Genomic DNA, 19,571 nt, shown 5'->3' with positions numbered 1-19,571 from the left:
TCCCGAGCTTCAGCCCCAGTCACTTTCTCCCTGTCCCATTTTCAGCCCCTAGTCCCCACAGTTTCAGCCCCTGCCCCCTTTCAGCCCCCAGTTCCAGTACTAGCCCCCTTATCCCACCTACCCTCTTTTTCAGCCCCCACTTCCAGTCCCCTTCATCCACCTGACTTGCATTATGGCCCCTTTTTTCAGCCCCAGCCCATTCTCTCATCTGCCCCCCTTTTCAGCCCCAGACCCACCTGCCCCTGCCCCAGGCATGGCCCCATTCTCCCTCCTGCCCCCTTCTCAGACCCTAGTTCCAGCTCCATCCCCCCTTCTCCCATCTGAGCCCCCCCCCCAGTCCCCACCTGTCTCCCTAGGCTCCCTCCTCTCTGCCACCCGGCCCCCTGCATTTTAAAAACCTCGGCATTGACGGTGCAGTGCCTCGCGTCTGCCTGTCTGTGATTGTGAAAGAAGCAGAGAGATTGCCTCGTCGTCGGGCCTTCCCTCACTGTGTCCCGCCCTTGCGGAAATAGGAAGTTGCATCAGAGAAGGGTGGGACACAGTGAGGGAAGGCCCGACAACGAGGCGATGTCTCTGCTTCTTTCACAATCACAGGCAGGCAGATGCGAGGTGCTGCACCGCCGATTCAGAGATTTTTAACATGCAGGGGGCCGAGTGGCAGAGAGGAGGGAGCTTAGGGTAGGCATGTGGGGACTGGGCACTGCAGCACCAGCAGTCGGGAGCAGTGGGAGCGGAGCACCCCACCCCCCTCATGCTGACACCCGGGGCGGACCACCCTCACCGCCCCGCCCTTGATACGCCACTGGCATCCTGTCAAACCTCCGCCAGTGTCATGGGATCTCAACATCTTTCTCACCCAGCTGAATTCCTGCCACTGAATTCCTGCCATCTTAAGTATTTGACCTGGAAGGTCGTTTTCTTGGTGGCTGTTACTTCAGCTCATAGGGTCAGTGAGCTTCAGTCCTTAGTAGTGGATGCACCTTATACTAAGTTTCATCACAACGGAGTAGTCCTCTGCACGCACCCCAAGTTCCTGCCAAAGGTGGTGTCGGAGTTCCATCTGAACCAGTGAATTGTCTTGCCAACTTTCTTTCCCCATCCTCATGCCCATCCTGGTGAAAACAGCTTGCACACCCTGGACTGCAAGAGAGCGTTGGCCTTTTACATGGAGCTGATGAAGCCCTTCAGAAAGTCTACCCAGTTGTTCGTTTCTTTTGATCCCAACAGGAGGGGAGTCGTCATCGGTAAACGCACCATTTCCAATTGGCTAGCAGATTGCATTTCCTTCACTTATGCCCAAGCTGGGCTGACTCTGGTGGGTCATGTCACGGCTCATAATGTCAGAGCCATGGCTGCGTTTGTGGCTCACTTAAAGTCAGCCTCCATTGAAGAAACTTGCAAAGCTACAATGTGGTCTTCAGTTCACACATTCACATCTCATTACTGCCTTGAGCAGGATACCCGATGTGACAGTTGGTTTGAGCAGTTGGTATTGCAGAATCTGTTTGGGGTATAAAATCCAACTCCACCCCCCTAGGCCTGTTTTATTCTGTTTCAGGCTGCACTCTCAATTAGATTGTATACAGTTTCAGATTAATCTATGTTATGTTCTTGCCATTGCGAGGCCCAATTGACCACTGTTTATTGTTTTGAGTAAGCCTGGATGCTAGGGATACCCCACTTGTGAGGATCATTCAGCCTGCTTGTCCTCGGAGAAAGCGAAAATACTTACCTGTAGCAGGTATTCTCCGAGGACAGGAGGCTGATAATCCTCACAAACCCGCCCACTTCCCTTTGGAGTTGTCTCCTCTATCTCTCTTTTTACTCTTGACTGAATTGAGGAGTGCGGCCGCCCGGGAAGGCACTCGGTGCATACACAGTTGGATGCGCAGCGTGCTCAGAAGGCTCTAGAAATTTTTTTCTATTTCGAATGCCGGTTCCCAGGTCGGCACGGATCACCGACCCATTTATGAGGATTATCAGCCTGCTGTCCTCGGAGAATACCTGCTACAGGTAAGTATCTTCGTTTTTTCTGTCCTGGAAGTGAAGCGTGGGAGTTTTGAAGGAGAATGGAGAAGAAGCCAAAGGACCCATCGGTATTTTTAAAAACATTTTCATGCACCCGCTTAAGTGATCTGATCTGTTGGCTGAATGGTCCATCCATACCTACTTTGAAGGACTTACTCAGTAAAAATGTCCTTTTCTGTCAAACAGCTCTTCAGACTGGTCCATTAATTTATCAGGAGTAATTGTGCTGAGTGTTGATTAGGGATGACCGGTAGAAGAGTCCAGGGGTAGGATCTTGAAAGCTAGACCCTAGAGGTATGGAATGCAGCATGTCAGCTTTTACCCACACCATGAACTGGAAGCCACCTGGAAGGTACTCTAGGGCTGCAACAATTTACTCTGTAGTACCTATTTTATTTTCTTTTTAGGAGCCAAAGACAATGACACCATAAAGTTGGTGATAAACCAAATTAACCCAGTTTTCAAAAGAGCTCCATCGTAAGTAAAGTATGAGAAATACTCTTTTGGAAAACAGAGCTCCAAAGATATATGCATTTAAATTAAATATTTTCTGCTGTGGTAGTTCATGGTCTCCCTGGTCACATCACCTAATGTCTGAATGTCAAACCTGCAATGACTTACCTGTAGAGCAATGAGCCTTAACATGTAGTCATCTGTATGTATGACTTGATTAACAACAATTTCTATTCCTTCATAGGTTGCTGTTTCCTCTGGCCAGTACTCTGTACATTTCTAGTTGCAATATAAAAAAGATGAATGAAGACAGGCAGTCACCCAACTTTGTGAATTGTGAGATCAGTACAAGAGAAGCAAATTAATCTTTCAAGTTTCAGACTTGGATTGATTCCTACAGACATGTACACTGCCATCAACAGTATGTTGTGTAAGTAGATGCCCCTTCAGCGATGAACACTGTAGAGCAGAAATATGTTTAGCAGATTCTCACAAATAATTTCAGTTTTCCATAATATGAAGCAACTCAGCATAGTTTAACTTCATCCAACACTCAAAGCAACTTTTGACAAACATTAGGGGGCTCAGTTTCAAAACTGAAAAACATCCAAAAAGCAGCACAAAGCGGCAGATGGATGTTTTTCTTGCAAAAATGTCCACATCACGATTTTCATAACACATTTTAAAGACGGTTTTCTATGCAGTTTGTCTGCAGTGTGTCCAAATCACAAGGGGGCATATTTGGGTTAGGATTTGGGCATTCCCAAAACTTGGACATTGTTCTGCCATAATGGAACAAAGCAAAAATGTCCAGGGCAAAAAATTGGACATTTTGCTCTGGACCTGTTTCATTCTTGACTAAGTCATAAAAAGGTGCCCTAAATGACCAGATAATCAATGGAGGGATTAAGGCATGACCCCCTTACTCCCCTTATAGTCATTGACCCCCTCCCAACCTCAAAGATGTGAAAGGAATAGTACATATCAGCATCTATGACAGCCTCAGATGTTATGGCCAGTCCTAATAGAACAGCAAGCAGGTCCCTGGAGTAGCCTAGTGATCGGTGCAGTGCACTGTAGACAAGGGAACCCAGGCCCATATCTCACTTTAACTATTACACTTGTGGAACGTGTGAGCCCTCCAAAACCCACCAATAACCTACTGTACCCATATATAAGTGACACCTGCAGGCATAAGGGCTATTGAAGAGGTGTATAGTTGGGTACAGTAGGTTTTTGATGGGTTTTGGAGGGCTTACCATACAATATAAGGGGTAATGGTGAGATGTGTACCTGGGACCTTTTATATGAAGTCCACTGCAGTGCTCCCTAGGTGCCCCACTGCTTTGCTGGGATGTCTGTGTGGCCAGTCTTCTAAGAATGCTGGTCCCCCATACATCCCAATGGCTTGTTTTTGTGCATTTTTCCCTTGGACGTTTTTTTTTCCAAAAATGGTCACAAAAGAAAAATGCACTGAGCGCAAAATGTCTAAAAATGTGTAGGAAATGGCCATTCTAAAAACAAAAAGATAGACGTTTTTCTGGTTCAAAAATGGCCATGTTTGCCACTTGATTTATAGATATTTTCAGCAAAATGTTCAAAGTTGGATTTAGACGTCATATCAAAAATGCCCCTTCATATCTCTTTTGGAATGAGTTGCCAATTGAGCTTAGATTGGCTACTGCTTATTTAGCTTTTAGTTTGGGCCTGAACACCTGGTTTTTCCATAAGCATTTGAAGAAATAGTAACTTTGCCCTTGGAAAGGATTTGATGTATCCATTGCATTGCGTTTGGTATGTACTGTTAATAATGTGGGCATTATTTTGATTCATTATGGTGGCAATTCTCTAAATGGTGCCTCCTTGTAGGTGCCCTAATGACATGCAGGGTGCACCCATTCTATAATGGCATCTGTTATACACAGTGTCCAGAAAAAATAGACCCAAAAACATACTATTGCAGCAGAAACTTCTGCCTAAAATTCAAGACATTTGAGTATTTTTCAACAGTTGAGCTCTTAATTAATGAAACCCCAGAATTCATTAAGTCAACAGCTTGGCTTCCAAATAGTTCAGATCTAAATCTAGTTGATTATACAATCTGGTACACAATCGATGAGAAAATTTACAAAGCAAAAGTAACAGATGTGTCAGACCATTGCCTACAAATTTGGATGCCTGGGGCAAACCTGACCAGCGAGTGAAGCTTTCAGTCAGTGGCATTGAAGACTTCATGAATTTGTCAAGGTTGAAGGAAGACACTTTGAACACAAATTATGAATTAACTAAGAAAAAAAACCCATTCTACTAAAGTATTTTCAAAGATCATACTAAATGTTTAAACAATTGCAAAGTATTCTGAAACTATGTAAGGAGTCCTGTTTTTTCCAGACACTGTGTAGAGATACTAGTATAACTCGGCATTGACGTGCCTTGCATTTAGGTGGTTGCAGTTACACCAGTCATAGAGCTGGTGTAACTAAGCATGCCCACATGTGGCAAGGGCATGCACTACTTGTAATATTCTGTAAGTTGTGCATGTACCTGGAAGACACGCCTATGCCCCCACCCATGCTCTGTCTACATGTACACCCCCCTTGCATTTGCATGCCATAATACTTACACACACTCTTAAAGAACAGCATTTAGGGCACTTCTGCTCTACATGCAAATAGGGGCCTAACCTCAGGCATCTAGTTATAGAATTGCCCTTTTAGGTTAAGTCAATATTCAGTATTTAACTGGCCAGGGGTTACCACATAAATATAGGACTAACTTTTCTGTGGTCTCATTTATGTTGTTAGCCTGGCTGATTAAGTGCTGAATATTGGCACTTAACTAGCCAAGTGCTGGTTCTGCCCCTGGCACGGCCCCCAAAATAGCCAGTTTTGTGTTAGGTATTAACTGGTCATTTTTATCAGCACTATCCTGTTAAGTGCTGCTGAAAATTAGCCGAAAGCCCCGATCAAATGATTCTGACTGGTTAAATCGTTTTGAATATAGACCAGTATGGTTTTTTTATGCCTTTGTAATTTTGTTTATGTTTAATTTTTTGCTATAATCCGCCTTGCACTCAAATGTCAAGTTAAATTAAATTAAATTAAACCACCTCCAATTCTAGTAGCAGTTTCCTTCAGAGAAATGTCAGCAGAAACCTCTATTGTTTAAATGATACCATGCAGCGGGTACCAGGAGCTAATCTGGGGTCTGTAATGTAAACTATAGGGATCTTTTCCTAACGTGCACTAAGATTTTACACTTAGCACTCCTTAACGGCAAAAATTAAAAAGTGCTAAGTGCAAACACTGTGTGGTAATTCTTGTATCCAAAATGTCCTCAACAATTACCACACTGAAAAGAGGTGTTTAAACTTATTGAAGCACTAAGTGAACGTGAACTAACTGCAAAAATGATGGTTACTGCACAGTAAATATAGCATTCTATCTGTAGTATGCAGTCCATGCTCATTATTTGCCCTTAATCCACCCTCTAACCCAACATGCAGTTAACGCACAAATTAGGGTGCGCAAACAGCCATGCCACTGCAATAACAGTTGACATGCTTGTGCAGAAATGATTAATGCGCTAATTTGTGCATTAACTCTTGGATTCTATATATATTGCACCAAGTCCAAAATTGATCCACATGCAAATTAATTACCTTAAGAGCCAATTATTTGCAATTCATCAATGTTAACAATCAATTATTGCAATTAACTGGCAATGATAGAAATTTGTGTGGGCATCTCTCCGTGCCCTGTTCTATAATTCCATATGCCTAAATACCCTAGCATGCAACTCAAAAGGGGGAATGGCCACGGAAGTAGCAGGAACATTCCATAGCCCCATTTTCACACCAAAATGCCTGGAATTGGGTGCTGGCATTTACACTAGGTTTTAGACTCTAAGCGTTCTTCTATATATGGTGCTCCACCTGGAGCGCTGTTTATGGAATAGCGCTCCCAGCCAAAATCTTGCATTCCAATCGCTTTTCTGCAGAGTGCAGTGACAGATGGTTTATTTTCTAAATGGTCTTTTTCAAGACCATTTTTATGCCCTTGTCTGCAGTTTTTTCATTTGAGATTTGAGATTTCTTCATAATATCAATTTATGATCTTATCTTAACTTTTATCTCAGTTATAAGACTCCTGATATAGGCCATCAGGCCGAAACACAACGTTGTGTCGAGTCATTTGTAATGTGAAATTGTTTTATTAAACATTTTTGTCCTAATATTTATTAAATTTTATTTGGTTCCATTTTTGCATAGCCTGGTTCATATTCCCTTATCCTTCCACAACATCACCTTGTATTTGTTTACTCCGGAGTCTGCAAACAGCTCTCTGGCACTATGAAAGCCACATTGAGCCTGCAAATAGGTGGGAAAATGTGGGATACAAATGTAACAAATAAATAAATAAATAAATGATAATATGATTTTATAGCCATCTTTTGTCTAAGCACAAATTCTTTACCTAATAATTTTTGTCTCCCAAAGAACTATCTTATTTTTAGGATACTGATGACAGCATGATTATTTCAATAGGCCTTTAAATAACTGGGCCAGATAACCTGATGTATTAATTTGTTATGATTGGTGTTTCATATATTTATTGAGTTCAGTTACTTTTCACAGTTCATACTTTTATATCTTGATTATATGTGGATTTACTTTGTATTTTAACATTGTTTTCATAGACTTCATATTTTTATAGGTTGACAATTGTCTTTATTTTGTGATTTTATTTTTATATGATATACATTTATTTGGCCCAATATTAAAAGCCAGCAGTCATTTTTAAATGTTGGTTGTCGTATTTAAAACAACATATATATTCAGCACTGCTATCTATCTATCTATCTATCTATCTATCTATCTATCTATCTATCTATCTATCTATCTATCTATCTATCTATCTATCTATCTATCTATCTATCTATCTATCTATCTATCTATCGTCAGTGGCACTGAGCATATGTGTATGCCAGTGTTTCCCAAGCCTGGGCCTGGAGGCACCTCAGCCAGTCAGGTTTTCAGGATATTCACAATGAATATTCATGAGAGAGATTTGCATGTACTGCTTCCACTTCATGCAAATATATCTTATGCATATTCATTGTGGATATCCTGAAAACCTGACTGGCTGAGGTGCCTCCAGGACCAGGTTTGAGAACCACTGGTGTATGCCACTGACCGACAGCAACTATACGTTATCCACACAGTTGTTTTATTCAGGGGAACCTTTTCATGGCCTAAAATAAAGGGGTTGATATTCAGCATGAGGAAACCGGGTGGGAGTGGCTCTTGCCTGATTAAACTCACGCTGACTGGGTCTTGGCATTTAACCAGAGAATGCCTCTGAATATCATGTCTGATTGCCTTAGCACTATCAGGGTAGTGCCATGGTGTTCCAGGGGTGAGGCTAAGCATATAATTATCTGGACAAGTTGGGCTGGAAAAAGGCTGCCTTAACCCAGAACGAACTGAATATTTTGCGCTGGTATCCAAGTGTGGCCTGGCACAGAATATCTGGTTCTAAATTAGCCCATAGTAGCCAGTGTTTAAAAAACCACTGACCACCAATGTACCCTTTAACCTGTGCTGGAATCCTCTAACTTTCTTGCTGCCAGTGGCAGGTGATGCTTCAATATCATGCGTTCAATCACTAGGGTCAGGCAAGTTCTCTGGAGTCCTGCAGAACTTGCTCGTCCCTTGCTATTGAAAATGTGATATTGAAATTAAGGAATGCAGGTGGAGGACTCCCACACAGCTTAAAGGGAACATGGATGACCGCCGTGGGTTGAATATTGACCTGAAACTGTTTAGCTTTATGAATAGTGGCTGAATGTCACAATTATCTGTAAACTGGGAGAAACACCCTCCTCGCTCTACCCCAGCGTCTCAGGATAGTTTTCAGCGCTAGACATATAAATCCCCTTGCTGTTCTCCACTTTGAGAACTTGGTTGGAAAAGGGGGGACGGGTAGAAACTGAAATTAATAAATAGGGTTTTAAAATAGGATGAGGGGAACAACTGCCCAGAAATATAGTTTAACATGCTTGTGAACCAATTTATAGCAGAAAGTTTCTAGAGTCGAGGAAGCCTCTCCAGGTGGATGGTAAATATACTTTCTTGAAGCTCATGTGTCCACCCAGCCTTGACATTACCTCATTCACTTCCTCTATGTTGGTGATCATGACAATGATGGGAGACTGCTGCTGCCAAACCATTCTCCAGAAATCACTCACAGTATTAACCGTGGGTCCCTGAGTGGCGATGTATACCTTCTCTTCTTCTCCATATCCCTGTCAACCATGCACAAAAAAAGAAGACTGACATCTTTCATCCTGCCTCTTAAACCCAGTGAGATACAGAAAATCAAATGGGATTACTAATATTTGTTTGCTTACTGAAGCAAAACTTTCAAGCAGAGGGCTGAAAAAAATATTAAAAAATGAACAGAAAGTAAATTCATAAAACCACCCATGGAACTATATTGGATGGAAATATGCATTCAGGGATGACCGTTTTCAAAAGCCATTAATGCGTGTGAGTTTTACTCCCTAGATGCAGGTACCTTTACCCACATTTTCATGGAGGCATTCACAGGGCAGGATAAAGGCAACAATGCATTCTACTCTTTATTGTTTTGGTGGAAAAAGTACCTGCTGAAAAACCAGGTGAAAATCTCTGTGGGAATTTTCCTTGGAACATTTCCAAGCATACTTCTACTTTCCCTTTGAGTGCACGGGTAGCAGTACCTGTGGACTTTGAATCTGCCTGCACAGTTTTCAAAATTTCCTCAATTAAGATCAACTTCAGGAAGTGATTCCTACTGTCTCTACCCTTGTTAGCTTTTGCCCTAGGAGGTCGATATTTAAAAACGGTGCTGCCTTTGAACAGTGGAGAAAAGATGACATTACTACTTGGTGATGGAGGTTACTCTCATAGACCCCAGTTTAGTATCCTCCAAGCTCCCAGAAACTACTTTGCTGGCTTGTTTTGTTAATATGTATTATTGCCACATTAATTTTCAAAGGGGAACTACCCACACAGCTTTCCTTTGAAAATTAGCTTGGGCAAAGCACACAGAGGCAAAAGCAGCCATGGACTTTGCACCTGCCTTAATTGTGGGTAGAGTCTGTGTGGGAAAGAACACAAGTACTTTGACTTTCTGGCCTTCCCTTTTTTTTTCCCATGGATTTTGTGAAAAAGTGCCTCTTCTTGGTATTCTTTAAGTGTTTCTGAGTTGTTTTCAATAAAGTTGTTCATTTCAACAGCCCTCCAGCAGTTCATGATATCTATTTCTAGTAACTTTCAATCAGCACAGAAAGAAGACTGGGTGTGGGTAAGACTGCCAGGATGGAGACCTTTTGGGGGATCTTTATTATTAGCAGTGGTGTTACTAGCAACATCATTAGGGTTGCCATATGGCTCCAGAAAAAGGAGGACGGATTGAGTCAGCTGGGTTTTACTTCCATTGCTTTCCAGCAATGGAAGTAAAACCCGGCTGGCTCAATTACTTCCATTGAAAGCAATGGAAGTAAAACCCGGCTGGCTCAATCCGTCCTCCTTTTTCTGGAGCCATATGGTAACCCTAAACATCATTGTTTTTGTTTTATTTTTAGAAATGAATGGTTTTTATATATAGTAGGGCTGCATTTCGATTAAAATCTGTAATTGAGATTAATCATGCGATTAAAAAACAAAGGAAGCATAGCCTGGGGGGAGGGGGAAGACAGATGCAGTCACTCAGGCAGTGAGTGACTGCATCTGTCTCCCCTGTTCAGTCCTCCCCCTTCCCCAGACTGTGTGCTGCATGCCTGATCTGTGAACCAGATCAGGCAAGCAAACAAGCAGGCAGACTAGGGGTGGGGGTGAGGACTGCCTGTGTGACTGCATCTCTCTTCCTGCCTGCCCCCCCCCCCCAAAACCGCCTGATCTGACATGCAGGCAGGGAGCTGTGTGGGAATGTTGAAGGGACCCTGAACTCGCTGAGGGGGGAGGGAGGGGGGACCTGGGGGGGAGGACAGGAGGGGAACCCGGGGAAGAAAACGGATGTCACTGGAGGAGGGAGGGGAACCTGGGGAAGAAGATGGACCTTACCGGAGTGGGGGGAGGAGGGACTTACTGGTAGTATCCAGGCAGGAGGTAGTTTGTGTCCGGGCGAGCGGGGCATCAGAAGCAGCGGCAATCAGCGGGCAGGGTGGGCAGAAGAAGCCATATCTGGCAGGTGGGCAGAAGCAGTGGTGATCACAAGCCTCCTGGGGTGGGAGGCATGCGCTGATATTCAGCACGTTCCCCGATAGGGATGATCCTCATTGGCTCCCTGTGCAAAGAGCCAATTGGGAGCACCTAAAATGCAATGCTGCTGGCACTCTTAGAGAGGAAGGAAGTTATGCCAAATCAATGGCAGTCGTAACTGTTGTCACCTAATTGTGTCCTGAAGTGCGAGTAACATATATTATAGAATTGCCCTTTATGGAGTTGACATTCAAAGTGATTTAACTGGCCAGAAATGACTCCTGGCTGGTTAAATTCCCTGTTTGGGGCCAACCACTAATTCTCAGTGGCACTTAACCGATTAGTGCCGCTGAAAATAACCGGTTAGCACCAAAGTGAAAACCTGCTATTTAGAGGGGTGGGGTTGGAACTTGTCTGGTTAAGTATCAAAAGTCAATCCTATCTTTATGTGGTAACCCTTAGCCCAGCGTTTTTCAACTGGTGTGCCGGGGCGTCTGTGGGGATCCTCCAGGAATCCCCTCCAGGTCATAGGCATTGCCTCACTGTCTTCCTCCTCCCATCCCTTGGGTCTCTCATCCCTGCTGCAACTCTACAAACTTTGCAGTTGCTGGCAGCTATTAGAACAGGCCTTCCTCTGGCCAGTCCCGGGGTCCTTCCTTCTGATGCAACTTCCTTTTGACATGTGGGAGGGAAGTGGCAGAGGGACAGCCTCCATACGGCAAGAAGGCCTGTTCTAATAGCTGCTGGCAACCGCAAAGTCTGTAGAATCGCAACAGAGAGAGAGAGGCCTGAGGGGTGGGGGGAGAAAGGTAGGAAAAGATAATGGATCCACGGGAGGGAACGAGGGTGGGGACGAGAAGAGACATTACCACAGAGTAAAATGTTGCACACAGAGAAAGGGAAGAGGAGAGAGAGGCTACACATGAAGGGAAGGGAAGAGGTGAGACATGCTGAACATAAAGGGAAGGGAAGAGGGGAGACATGCTGCACATGAAGGGAAGGGAAGAGGGGAGACATGCTGCACATGAAGGAAGAGAAGAAGGGTGACAGGCTGTGCATGAAGGGAAGAGGCGAGGGGAGACATACTACACATGATGGGAAGGGAAGAGGGGAGAAATGCTGCACAGCGTGAGAGAGGGAAAACAAGATAGATTTGAGAAGAAGGCAGAGAAATTGAAGAAAGCTGAACATGAAAGATCAGGGCCAAACAGACATAGGGCAGGAGGTGAGAAAATAAATAGCAAATGGAAAGGAGGCCCTGAAAACAGAGTTCAGAGCATAAACAGAAAAAAGCAGAACCAAAGGTTGGAAATAAGATGATTGGAATAATAAATTCACCAGATTATAAAGGTAGGAAAAATGATTTTCAGTTTAGTGATTGAATTATGTCAGTGTTGAGAAATCACATTTGTTGGTATTATTTTGCACTGTACAGGAGGACAAGCATTTCTTTTTATTTCTCAGGTGTTGCATGACATGCAGAGTCCGGTATCTCTGCTTTCAGTTTTTTGTCTGCATGTTTTTTAAGGGTCCCTATTTTGTATCAGGTGAGAGTCATGTTCTGCATCTGCAACTGAGGTGATGGGTTCTGCTAGCATTTGGTGTTTGTGTGGGAATCTGTAACAGTCCATCTTATTCCAGTTTCCCAATAGCAGGTATATTGATGCTCTAATATATTTCAGTAACATAATTAAAATGAAATAACTACTTCTGAAAGCTACAGGTATGAGTGGGGATGGAGATTATTTGCTGGGATGGGTGGGGATGGAATGGATCATAGCAGGGAGGGACAGGTATGGCTTAGATTCCAGTGGGTGTGCCTTGACAATTTTTATGCCTTGTAAGTGTGCCGTAAGATGAAAAGGTTGAAAATCACTGTCAAAGTCGGTTAAGTGCTGAATATTGCACTTAACCGGCTATGTTTTAACCAGCTCCAGAAACCCAGAAATTCAATGCCAGTGCCTTGACATGGCCCAGAATTGAATTTCTGGGTTTAGTGCCAGTGGCAGTCAGCAAAATGCTGATCACCCCAGCTGGGACTCCTCAGATATATAGATGTGTATATATATTTATTTTTCTTTTTAAGTCCAGTCACCCTCCCTGAGCTCCACAGGCATATTTGGACATTAGAGGATGTAGATATGGGACATGCTGGACATGTACCCAATGAGGCAGCCTGGGCAGAGAAATTATATTTGTTAATTCTGTTTAAAGTTTGGTTCAGTCCTGTAAAGTGGAGGAATGCCATCTGGGTTTAATTTACTCAGAAGTCTAGCTTTTGCTAAACTAGAGGTTAGAAAGGTCAGAGAGAAGTAATTATTTACCACATCTGGATACCATTATAAGCAAGGCATACTGGACAGTTTTGCAGGTAGATTAAAGGATTAGGCTAATGCTGGTTAGAAGAAGGACTGGTTTTCTGAAAGTAATAAATGTATGTGTGCCATTAAGCAAGACTGGCCCCTTGGCCCTTGACCCCTTAATGAATGCCAGAACCCAGTTTAAGCTATGACTGGGAATATGAGAAATAATAAAATGCAAGAGATAGGTGCCACATTGTCTAGTTTGAGAGGCCCCAGGTCATAGGTCAGTTTAGGAAATATCTCAAACCTATGTAACTGATATTTTTAAGTAATGTGTAAGTAATAATTAGTTCAAGGCAGGGTAATCAATCTATTTTTTACCATCTGGTGAGAAAGGGGGGCTAGAGAGGTGTAGGACCCTATATAACTGGGAGCAGAAGCAGCTTACATTAGAAGAAGGAGCTGAGACGAGAGAGGACAGACAGGAGACGCAGGATCCAGAGAGCTGAGAAAGAGAAGAAGAGACCTAGTGCTGATGTCCTACTTTGTTTGCTGGCAAATAAAGAAGATTTCTCTCTCATTCTGGTGTGTGGTGTTTGACTCCTGAAGTACCACAGATTCTGCTAACAATAGTGGTAATTCCTGCAACACCAAATCTTCAGGCCTTCAATCATGTAACCTTTAACTCTAGTACTCCATTTAGGATTGGGGTGAGAGTATATAAGAGCTCGAGCCAGATGCAATTTGTCTGACTGTACTGAGCCATCTCTGCGCATATCCAGCAGATAGCCAAGACCTGTCGCTTCTTCCTCTATAACATCAGCAAAATTTGCCCCTTCTTGTCTGAGCACACCACCCAAACTCTCATCCATTCTCTCATTACCTCTCGCCTTGACTACTGCATCCTACTCCTCACTGGCCTCCCACTTTGCCATCTATCCCCCCTTCAGTCCGTTCAAAACTCTGCTGCACGTCTTATCTTCCGCCTGAATCGGTACACTCATATCACCCCTCTCCTCAAGTCACTTCACTGGCTTCCGATCAGGTACCGCATACAGTTTAAGCTTCTCCTTTTAACCTACAAATGCACTCGATCTACAGCCCCTCCCTATCTCTCTACCCTCATCTCCCCTTACATTCCTATCCGTAACCTCCGTTCTCAAGACAAATCCCTCCTGTCAGTACCCTTCTCCACCACCGCCAACTCCAGACTCCGCCCTTTCTGCCTCGCCTCACCCCATGCCTGGAATAAACTCCCTGAGCCCATACGCCAGGCCCCCTCCCTGCCCATCTTCAAAGCCTTGCTCAAAGCCCACCTCTTCAATGTCGCCTTCGGCACCTAACCACCACTCTATTCAGGAAATCTGGACTGCCCCTACTTGACATTTCGCCCATTAGATTGTAAGCTCCTTGGAGCAGGGACTGTCCTTTTTTGTTAATCTGTACAGCGCTGCGTAACCCTAGTAGCGCTCTAGAAATGTTAAGTAGTAGTAGTAGCCATCTCTAGGATATATGGCAGATTGAGGTTGTAGCGATTCGGACCACGTAGCTAATCGATCAGACCATGGCTTAACAAAATACCAGGAATTTTCCTGCTCAGCCACATAAGCATTAGCTGTGGTCGGGGTCATACTTGTGTATGCACATATTTTATGTCCCACAGCACCATCTGCAGGTGTTACTGCAGATTGAAAGTGGGATCTGGTACGATTGGCGATGACTGATTTAGGGGTCAGGGCTTCTGAAACCCGTGCCAGGTTACGCTGCAAATAGGCAAGATCCTGTGATAATTCTGAAACATTAACATTAGCAGAAAGAGGAACATCGCCATGTTCCTGTGAGTCAGAATCCCACTCAGTGTTCCATTCGGCAATCATTCCAGTGTTAGCCTCTGTATGGTTTAGAGGGTCAGCATTATGAGACCCAACAGCAGCATTATCTACATTAGTATGGTTCAATGGGTCCGCATTGCGGGACCTATTAGTCTCATTATTAACAGTAACAGGGTTCAGCGGGTCCGCCTCACGGGACCTATTGGCTTGAACCTCAAGACTGGGACTTATATGTATGCGGATGGCATCTGGTGACTATCCTCCTCAGTAACATAAGGACCGTTAGGACCAGTCTGAGTTGGAACATGGTTAAGACTTGTTTTAGTTAAAGTCTGATATTGGGACAGACAGGTGTTAAATTTACCACACCACTAATTTGTATGGTAGTGGGCTCAACAACATCTGCTGCAGGAGGTAAAACCTGTGGACTGGTTGGGTTAGGGACCACTTGAATTTCTTTGGGGAGATCAGGATACAATTTAGCATATCCCACAGCAGTACCGCAGAGCATTACTTTAACGGAATCTGTGGGTACAGGACTCTCGTAAGGCGGCGGTTCAAGTGGAGCCGTGGCAATAAATGGAGGTGAAGGGTCATTATTTAAGAGTTCTCTCATGCAGATATGTTCCCTCATCGGGAGGAGTTGCAAAACAGTTTTCAGGATTTCTATATATTGTTCTATTAGAGGAGGTTGAGATCGTCCCTCCTTTGTATGGTTATTGCTCCTGTTCTGGGGCGTTCGTTCACTGTGAGGAAAGTTCATGTTATTCTACTTTGAGGATTCACTCTGCTTTGGAAGTTTCAAATACTGAAGGCAGATGGAGCTAGCCATCCAAGAGGGCACTATGGTTTTTCAGTGTTCTCTATCTCCACCTGCTGGTAGGCGGATACAACCCATCAGTTAATGGATTCATCTGCTGTGACTAAAGGAAAGAAAATTACCAAGGTAATAACCTAATTTTCCCTTACTTTACATCAGCAAAGTCACTCTTGTTTGCGAAATCATCTTCCCAGTAACTATATTTGTATTTCTCCACCCACCTGCTTACATGGTTAACAGAGGATAACAGAAATTTCCCCTTAGATTAGCAAAGTTATAAACCATATTCTCCTACAAAGCATTTCTCTATGATTTCTCCATGTCAGCTTATTTTGCTCTTTCATAAGCAAAAAAGGACATGAGATTCTGTGTCACCCTTCTTAACTAGCTTCCCAGTGACTTGCCCTCTTGACCTGTACTGTGAGGCCTAGCTTTACTCACAATTGTCAGGCTGCCATAGCAGTCCTGTCATTTGGGTACATGTCCAGCATGTCCCATATCTACAAGGAGGACGTGGGATTCTTGTACAGGATCAGTATCCCTCCAGGATAAACTTCTAGTTATTTACCTTTTTATTACTGATATTAATACATTTTTATTGTTTTTGCTATTTTTATATTATTTCTATTTTAATCTATTAATTTTTCATTTATTTCTATCCTTTATAACAGTTCTTAAATAGTGTTTTGTTCCTTCTTCACCTATATAGCGAATGATACATACCTGTAGCAGGTGTTCTCCGAGGACAGCAGGCTGATTGTTCTCACGACTGGGTCGACGTCCACGGCAGCCCCTCGAACCGGAAGAAAACTCTCGAGGGAGGTCCCACACGCGGGGCACGCCCACCGCGCAAGCGCGGACGTCTTCCCGCCCGTGCGCAACCGCTCCTGCTCAGTTAAATGACAAGCAAAGAAATGAGGAAAAAACGCAACTCAAAAGGGGAGGAGGGAGGTAGGTAAGAACAATCAGTCTGCTGTCCTCAGAGAACACCTGCTACAGGTATGTATCATTCGCTTTCTCCGAGGACAAGCAGGCTGCTTCTTCTCACGACTGGGGTATCCCTAGCTCCCAGGCTCACTCAAAATAACAATCAGGGTAAATTGGGCCTCGCAACAGCGAGGACATAACAGAAATTGATCTACGAAGAACAACTAACTGGGAGTGCAGCCTGAACAGAATAAAAACCGGGCCCAGGAGGGTGGAGTTGGATTCAAACCCAAACAGATTCTGCAGCACTGACTGCCCGAACCGACTGTCACGGAGGCAGTAATGTGATGTGAATGTGTGGACAGATGACCACGTCAAAGCATTGCAAATCTCTTCAATAGTGGCTGACTTCAAGTGGGCCACTGACGCTGCCATGGCTCTAACACTATGAACTGTGACATGACCCTCAAGAGTCAGCCCAGCCTGGGCGTAAGTGAAGGAAATGCAATCTGCTAGCCAATTGGAGATGGTGCGTTTCCCGACAGCGACCCCCTTCCTATTGGGGTCGAAAGAAACAAACAATTGGGCGGACTGTCTGTGGAGCTGTGTCCGCTCCAGACAGAAGGCCAAAGCTCACTTGCAGTCCAATGTGTGCAACTGACGTTCAGCAGGGCGGGTATGAGGTCTGGGAAAGAATGTTGGCAAGACAATTGACTGGTTAAGATGGAATTCCGACACCACCTTTGGCAGGAACTTAGGGTGAGTGTGGAGGACTACTCTGTTATGATGGAATTTTGTATAAGGAGCATGAGCTACCAGGGCTTAAAGCTCACTGACTCTACAAGCTGAAGTGACTGCCACCAAGAAGATGACCTTCCAGGTCAAGTACTTCAGATGGCAGGAGTTCAGAGGCTCAAAAGGAGGTTTCATCAGCTGGGTGAGGACGACGTTGAGATCCCATGACACAGCAGGAGGCTTGACAGGGGCTTTGATAAAAGCAAACCTCCAATGAATCGAACGACTAAAGGCTGTCCAGAGATGGCTTTACCCTCTACACGATGATGCACTAATTGCACTAAGGTGATTCCTTACTGAGTTGGTCTTGAGACCCAACTCTGATAAGTGTAGAAGGTATTCAAGCAGGATCTGTGCAGGACAAGAGCGAGGTTCTAGGGCCTTGCTCTCACACCAAACGACAAACCTCCTCCACTTAAAAAAGTAACTCTTCCTAGTGGAATCTTTCCTAGAAGCAAGCAAGACATGGGAGACACCTTCAGACAGACCCAAGGTAGCAAAATCTACGCCCTCAACATCCAGGCCGTGAGAGCCAGAGACTGAAGGTTGGGGTACAGAAGCGCTCCGTCGTTCTGCGAAATGAGGGTTGGAAAACACTCCAATCTCCACGGTTCTTCGGAGGACAACTCCAGAAGAAGAGGGAACCAGATCTGATGGGGCCAAAAGGGCACGATCAGAATCATGGTGCCACGGTCTTCCCCACCAAAGGTATGGGAGGATACGCATACAGGAGGCCCTTCCCCCAATGGAGGAGAAAGGCATCCGACGCTAATCTGCCATGTGCCTGAAGTCTGGAACAGAACTGAGGCAGCTTGTGATTGGTCTGGGAGGCGAAAAAGTCCACCGAGGGAGTGCCCCACTCTCGGAAGAGCTTGCGTACCACTCTGGAATGGAGCGACCACTCATGCGGTTGCATGAGTCTGTTCAATCTGTCGGCCAGACTGTTGTTTACGCCTGCCAGGTACGTGGCTTGGAGAAGCATGCCATGCTGGCATGCCCAGCGCCACATCCTGATGGCCTCCTGACACAGGGGGCGAGATCTGGTGCCCCCCTGCTTGTTGATGTAGTACATTGCAACCTGATTGTCTGTCCGAATTTGGATAATTTGGTAGGACAGCCGATCTCTGAAAGCCTTCAGCGCATTCCAGACCACTCGGAGCTCCAGGAGATTGATCTGAAGACCCGCTTCCTGGAGGGACCACACCGGGGTGTGGAGCCCATCGACATGAGCTTCCCACCCCAGGAGAGATGCATCTGTCGTCAGCACTTTTTGCGGCTGAGGAATTTGGAACGGGCGTCCCAAGGTCAAATTGGTCCGAATCGCGGCAACTGATGGGCAGGCGGATAGCATCTTCTAGATTCCCGGTGGCCTGGCACCACTGGGAAGCTAGGGTCCATTGAACAGATCTCATGTGAAGACGAGCCATGGGAGTCACATGGACTGTAGAGGCCATATGGCCCAGGAGTCTCAACATCTGCCGAGCTGTGATCTGCTGGGACATTCTGGCCTGTGAGGCGAGGGACAGAAGGTTCTGAGCCCTCGCCTCAGGAAGGTAGGCCTGAGCCGTCTGTGAATTCAGCAGAGCTCCTATGAATTCGAGAGATTGGACTGGCTGGAGATGGAACTTAGGGTAATTTATTACAAACCCCAGCAGCTCCAGGAGTTGAATAGTGCACTGCATGGACCGAAGAGCTCCCGCCTCTGAGGTGCTCTTCACCAGCCAATCGTCGAGATACGGGAACACGTGCACCCCCAGCTTGCGAAGGTATGCCGCAACCACTACGAGGCACTTCGTGAATACCCGTGGCGCAGAGGCAAGCCCAAAGGGCAACACACAATACTGGAAGTGACGTGGCCCCAGACGGAATCGCAGATACTGTCTGCGAGCTGGCAGTATCGGGATGTGGGTATAAGCATCCTTTAAATCCAGGGAACATAGCCAATCGTCTTTCTGAATCATGGGGAGAAGGGTGCCCAAGGAAAGCATCCTGAACTTTTCTCGCGCCAGATATTTGTTCAGGCCCCTCAGGTCTAGGATGGGTTGCATCCCCCCTGTTTTCTTTTCCACAAGGAAGTACCTGGAATAGAATCCCTGCCCTTCCAGCCAGGGTGGCACAGGCTCGACCACATTGGCGCTGAGAAGGGCGGAGAGTTCCTCTGCAAGTAC

At 45.0% G+C, this 19,571-nt stretch overlaps 1 protein-coding gene across 1 annotated transcript in view; it reads right to left on the bottom strand.

Annotated features, from left to right (window-relative positions):
• PTPN5 (protein tyrosine phosphatase non-receptor type 5) overlaps positions 1-19,571 on the bottom strand; it is a 355,312-nt gene that overhangs the window by 27,183 nt on the left and 308,558 nt on the right. The window contains 2 exon segments of the mRNA XM_030201109.1: positions 2,650-2,760; positions 8,650-8,787. Of these exon segments, the coding sequence (XP_030056969.1) occupies positions 2,650-2,760; positions 8,650-8,787 (249 nt within the window).

The sequence above is a fragment of the Microcaecilia unicolor genome, chromosome 4 (assembly GCF_901765095.1).
Source record: "Microcaecilia unicolor chromosome 4, aMicUni1.1, whole genome shotgun sequence".
NCBI classification, from domain to species: domain Eukaryota; kingdom Metazoa; phylum Chordata; class Amphibia; order Gymnophiona; family Siphonopidae; genus Microcaecilia; species Microcaecilia unicolor.
The sequence above is the reverse complement of the archived record's forward strand: the minus strand, read 5'-3'. Positions and strand labels throughout refer to the sequence as shown.